General features: G+C 39.2%; 1 protein-coding gene across 7 annotated transcripts in view; it reads left to right on the top strand.

Moving 5' to 3' along the window:
* Positions 1–5,750, top strand: part of DDX3X (DEAD-box helicase 3, X-linked) — a 17,446-nt gene extending 11,696 nt beyond the window's left edge. For 4 of the 7 annotated variants that reach the window (XM_018556328.1, XM_018556329.1, XM_018556330.1 and 1 more), the window contains 6 exons: positions 16–160; positions 266–447; positions 523–640; positions 771–924; positions 1,046–1,167; positions 3,284–5,750. In XM_018556328.1, coding sequence (XP_018411830.1) covers positions 16–160; positions 266–447; positions 523–640; positions 771–924; positions 1,046–1,167; positions 3,284–3,366 — 804 coding nt within the window. In that variant the 3' untranslated portion in view covers positions 3,367–5,750. Of the gene's footprint in view, positions 1–15; positions 161–265; positions 448–522; positions 641–770; positions 925–1,042; positions 1,168–3,283 lie in introns of all 7 variants that reach the window. The other 3 variants (XM_018556331.1, XM_018556332.1, XM_018556334.1) reach the window with 2 other exon arrangements.
* The last annotated feature ends 593 nt before the right edge of the window (positions 5,751–6,343 follow it).

Below are 6,343 nucleotides of genomic sequence, written 5' to 3'. Positions count from 1 at the left end.
CCCCCCCCCCCTTAGATTCTTGCTCGTGATTTCTTGGAAGAATATATCTTCTTGGCAGTTGGCAGAGTGGGCTCTACATCTGAAAATATTACACAGAAAGTAGTCTGGGTAGAAGAAATGGACAAGCGGTCATTTTTATTGGATCTCCTCAATGCCACAGGTATGTGGTAATTCAGTATCAGCCTTGCATGTTTTCTATAAAGGTGATACTTCACTGCATTGACTCACTGACTCTTAAACTTGTGTGGGTTTTATTTTTAATTAGGTAAAGACTCATTAACGTTGGTGTTTGTGGAAACAAAGAAAGGTGCAGATGCTCTTGAGGACTTCTTGTACCATGAGGGTTATGCTTGTACAAGCATCCATGGAGACCGCTCTCAGAGAGACAGGGAGGAAGCACTTCATCAGTTCCGTTCTGGAAAAAGCCCTATTCTCGTTGCCACTGCTGTAAGTGTCTGCTTTTGAATTTGCCTGCTGCTTTCCTGCCTGTCAATGCTTCTAATGTACTAAATCTTCTTATAGGTTGCAGCCAGAGGACTTGATATTTCAAATGTCAAACATGTAATAAACTTTGATCTGCCCAGTGACATTGAAGAGTATGTACACAGAATTGGTCGTACAGGTCGTGTTGGTAATTTGGGTAAGTTCTATTTTTACGTCTTGGTGTGACTATGTAAATGTGGTTCAAAAATTCAGTTTTGAGGCACTAATGATGTGTACCTGCTTGGCTCTTGTAAATTTGTCTTTTTTTCTTATTAAACCCCTTTTAGGTCTTGCAACATCATTTTTCAATGAAAAGAATATAAATATAACAAAGGATTTATTAGATCTTCTGGTGGAAGCGAAACAAGAGGTACCATCCTGGCTGGAGAACATGGCTTATGAGCAGCATCACAAGACCAGTAGTCGTGGACGTTCAAAGAGGTAAGTTGTGTAGGCTACACTCCATATTTGAAGGACTGCACTTATAACCATGTTTGAAGATGTTTGCCAGTACTTTTTTTTCTTGCCTTTTAATTTTTCCTTTTTTTTTTTTCTATAGCAGTCGGTTTAGCGGTGGGTTTGGTGCCAGAGACTACAGACAGAGCAGTGGCTCCAGCAGCGGCTTTGGCGGCAGCCGTGGAGGTAGGAGCAGTGGTCACGGAGGCAGTAGGGGATTTAGCGGAGGTAAGGATTGCTAACTTTTTGCTAGACTTTTACCGAAGACGCTCATCCATCTAAATTTATACATCTAGATCAATGGTGTCAAACTATTTCATTGCGGGCTGCATCAGCATTATGATTGCCCTCAAAGGGACGGTTTTATCTGGCAGATAAAAATAAGATATATATCAATGTATCTACTTTTTATCATATTAAATTGCCTCTGCATTCGATTACTGATTTTACTAAATTGAAAAGCGCTGAAAGTAGAAGTCTAGGAAAAATGATGGCAATTAGTGTAATAGTGCATGTTCTCAGGTGGTTTTGCAGGTTCTATGTGTGGTCTTAAGAGGGCTGTGCTGTCTCACAAGCAGTCTGGGTCAGTCTCGGCAGGCAGCGTGGATCCACAAGAAGGTGTTTGGCCGGCGCTCTAAACAGGCACATAGTTTCACAGGAATGCTGCCTGGTACCTTGCTGGGGACCTTGGCAGCCTTCCTGTGAAGCTTTCAGTAAAAAAAAAAAAATTATATATATATTTATTAGTGCCGATATCAGACTGGGGGGGGGGGGTTGTGTTGTCACATGAAATAGCCTGGCAGGCTTGATTTGGGCATTGTTTGACACATTGTGATCTAGATTGTGTATGCTGACGCATTCTTTCAGTTATTTTAACTGCATGTGGATCTCAATGAAAGGTTGTAATTGGTTTGTTGGTGTTTGAAATCTGCTTCAACAATTTAAGCAGTCAATTTTGAAATGTCTAAAATGGTGGTAGCAAATCAGTTTTGGTATGTTGCAAACCTGTAAGGGCCCCCCCCCCCTTTTTTTTATATGGTCTTTGCAGCAGCCAGTGTGTTTTTGTATTTAGAAATCACTGCACTGATGAGCTTCACACACACTGGGGGCAAATTTATCATTGTAGTTATGTACTCTGCAACAAACCTGTCGCAACCCAGAATTTGCCTGCAATGTGCAACAATTATTATTCTAGTGGTCTATGGGTTCATGAATGTGTAGTAAAACAGCAGGTTGCAAGTTTATTAATTTTGGTCGCAGGGAGCTTTAGAAGAGACAGGGGGACCAACAAAAATGAACGAGGTAGAGATCAGACAGAAGAGTTGGACGATGGGTAACCCAAGAGTAAGGTTTTCTGAAAGTATGTGAAGCAGCGCAAAGATTTATGAAAGGCAGAGGCACAGCCGAGGAAGATTTCTGACATGGCGGAGAAATAAATAATGGACATATTCATGGGATGAGGGAGACATTGCAAACATTGAAGATTCTTCCGCTTTGTATCCTTTCATCTATGAATGAGCTTTTAATCCACTCTCTGCAACTGATATAATAGGAAGCTGCAAATGCTGGCAATATCTCCATGCTGTGTGCCAGTGCAGTTTATAGCTTCCCTGAACTAACAGAGCATAACCTCTTACTCTCTAACACTTTCACTGACATGGGAAGTCGAAGTTTAGACAAAGGGGAACGATATGTAGAGCTGTTCACAGGAAGGGGTTAAAGGAGTTCAAAGACTTATGACAGGATAACACAGCTGGCACTAAGTCCTCCCGAGGACTTAACATCCTCCTGAGGACTTAACAATTCAGTGTATTTTCAGACACAGGACTATTGCAGATCTGGCATAAGTGTGTAGCTTGAGTCTTATCACTATTTGCATCCATTTAGTCGCAAATACTTTAGGTGTCGCACCGGGGGAGGAAACTATAATTTGCTCTCATTTAGCATTATTTTACAATATTCTGTCACAAATTACTATATCCATCATGTAAATTGGGTGCAGGTACAAGAGTAAACTCTTTTGGCCATGTGCATGTTCAATAACATTCAAAACGCACAAGGGGGAATTTATCAAAACGAGCAGACAGAATCTGGAGCAGTTGCTCATGGCAACCAATCAGCATCTCTTCAGCTTGCTCAGGTAAGATTTGAAAATGAGACAGAAGCTGATTGGTTGCTGTGCAAATCTGCTCCAGTTTTTGTCTGCTCCAGTTTTGATAATTCCCCCCTCAAATGTTTTGAAGTGAGCTTTCAGACTGGATATTGACTGCATAAAACGTCAAAGACATTTTAAATTGTAGGCCCATCTTTTCCTGTGTGTTCATTGATATCCTTTCCTCAATAGGTGGATTTGGTGGCTTCTATAACAGCGATGGCTATGGCGGAAATTATGGTGGAAGTTCCCAGGTTGACTGGTGGGGGAACTAAAATTGGCTGCAATAAAAAGGACTGAACCAAACAAGCTAATATGGAAACCACATGTAACTTAGCCAGACTATACCTTGTGTAGCTTCAAGAACTTGTACATTACCAGCTGTGATTCTCCACTGAATTTTCTTTTCATGGGAGCTCTGGGCCATGAAGAAAACAAGCGATGGGAAAAAAAGCCCTACTCTGAAGGTGTTGGAAGATTTCATTGCTGTAGTTTTTTGGATTAATTCCCAAATCCACCCTTTCCAGCAACTGCATTTATTTTGACTGAGGATAATTTGTTTGTTAATGTACTGTGCCTTTAACTTTAGACAACTTTTTATTTTGATGTCCTGTTGGCTCAGTATTGCTCAAGATATAAATTGAGACAGAATAAATTTATTGAACTTGGGCGAAATCAAACCTTGGCACGCAGGTGTGATACAACCTCAAAACGGGAATCGTTTCATCCATGCATTTTCAAGTTAATATAAACTTGTGCAGTAAGCCTCTATTAAGCCTGTTAACATTGCAAAAGATCTTGAAGCATATCGGAGTAGTTTCTAATGTGGCTAACTGTACCAAGTTATGTTCTGATTTGCTCACTCTATCCTGGAAAGGTACTTAGAACCTGAAGTCTTTTCAATAAGCCATTCCAGTCACATAGGTGTGTGAGCTTCATACATGTGAAGCACTGTTTTCAGAGAATGCAATACAGCAATTCCTTTAACAATGTTTAGGCAGAAAAGTTAACTTGTGAGCAAGCCAATAATGGGCTGAACATTACAGGGAACGTTAAGCGATCTGAAACTTGAAATAGTTTTTAGGAGGTATCATCATTTAAATTTATTTATGCCTGTCATAAGAAGAAAAAACATGGCAGAATGGCTGACCACAGCAGTATGTGGTTCTGTGACAGGCCTGGCTGATTTTGGTCTAATAACGCATGCTAGTGTTGATGTTTTTTGGTCAAGAGGGTATGAACAGTATGAATTATGCAGCAGACTTTATTTTAATGCAGATTCACATTACTCTGTTCAAGCTGCGTTGAAAGGTTACAAACATACTTGGCTTACAGTAGACTTTGTAAAATGGCTCCAGATGAGTAAATTCAACTCGTAAGATCAATGGTGGAAAAATGTACATGACTGCACAAGGTGTACAATCTGCTAATGTGTGCAGTTTAGTCAGTTTTAGTTGCATAGGTTTCCATTGCATTTAGTATGGCAGTGCTAAATCTGGCCAAAGAGTAATTCCCAACAAAATGCCTCTGCCACTTTTTCTTGGCCTACAATATGTAGCTGAATAAAAACAGCTTTGTGGCATAGGAATAGCAAAACAAATCTTAACGTGCAATAGATTTTACAAGTGTTTTTTGTGCCTTGCTCTAAATCTTTTTGTAGGTGCACTTGACAGTATTGAGGTCATTGTTATGGTGCTATTTAAAATATAGATGGCCCTTGTACATTTTTGCCCATAACTTTCTACAAAACTTCTTTTATTGCACATTCAGATAATTTTTATATAAGTCTTGTGTACGTGTCCTTCAAATCTTTTTATTTTTGTCTCTTGGCAAAAAACACTGCTTAGAGTCTAGGGCAAGACTGAGACTTATTTGGGACCATGGGAGTGATAGAAGGGGGAAGCAAACTATTTTGCACAATGGATTTCTAGATACTTTTTGCTGCTAGTTTTGTGTAATATTTATTGAACATTTGACAAATATTTATTTTTGTAAGCCTAAGTGATTCTTTGAAAGCTTAAAGAAACTTGACCAAAAGACAGTACAAAAACACTGGCACTTGAATGTTGAATGTCAACGTATGCGTGAAATTATATATTTCGGGGTAGTGTGAGCTTTTAATGTTATAAGTCATATTAAACTCTTAAGTCAAATTAAGCAGACCCGGTATTGGCTGAGCAGCCATAACTTTTCTGGTGTAATTAAAATTGGCAACTTAAAATTTAAACATGCCAAGGTTTTGATGCACTTGTCTTAAGATATTAATGAAACACTTCAAAACACTGTTGTGAAGTGTCCAGATTCTCAGATGTTTGTTGCGTGAGTTTTGTTTAGTTGTGTGGTTTTTTTTTTTATTATTTCAGTGAATGTCTGGCACATTGCAATCCTCAAAACATGTGGTTCTTTGTCATACTGGTAAATAAAAATAAAATCAGTGACTTGTCTTCAATGATTACATATTAGCAAGTAAATTTGGCAATACCTATATAACATGAGGTTCACAAATTTTATATGCAAAGAATGGATTCAAACTTGCTAAATGTCAAGATTGACCCTCAAGTCGCTATAGTTTAGTAATTGCTTATTGTACTAGTTTAGATGCTTAGCACTGCATGTGCTGTGCATTACTGATTTTATTAAAATAAAAGATGAATAGCAATTTCCTGTGTTCCCTTGCATTTTTTTTTTTTTTTTTTTTTGAGACATCTTGCTTATGTTTTATTTTCAGCACTTTACTAAATCAAATTGGTAGACTTTAAGAAAGGACATCCATCAACTGGAAAAAATGGGTGAATCGTGTGAAAACCATACATAAACCTATTTAAGAAATGGGCTGAGCTAGTTTCCTTGACACTGTGGGTTGGCTTCTTTTGCAAAGTCAACATTCAAGAGCCCGCTATACCTTTTAGTAAATGAACCCCAATGTATCAGGAGAACCTGTAAGAAATATGGGTGTTATCTATGCTGACTAACGGTAAGAGCTTTTTACGGCTTGATTGCGGCTTCACTACTTATTGTCCCAAGACATGTTCTTCAATGCACCTATTTGGATGTTTTGTTACAAAGGCTTCTCTTGATCACCCACTTAGGGGCACGAGATGAGCAACCTAGGGTTGTAGTGCTCACTACATGAGCAATGGGACACTAGACCCCCTGAGGATGTTAACACCTTCACCTGCTCTGTTTAATGTCCTTAACCACCTTCCGTTTGTGGACGGACGTCTGCAGGAGCTGCGGGTGTGCGGCTCCCCC

The sequence above is a fragment of the Nanorana parkeri genome, unplaced genomic scaffold (assembly GCF_000935625.1).
Source record: "Nanorana parkeri isolate BGI_ZX_2015 unplaced genomic scaffold, ASM93562v1 scaffold234, whole genome shotgun sequence".
NCBI lineage: Eukaryota > Metazoa > Chordata > Amphibia > Anura > Dicroglossidae > Nanorana > Nanorana parkeri.
The sequence above is the reverse complement of the archived record's forward strand: the minus strand, read 5'-3'. Positions and strand labels throughout refer to the sequence as shown.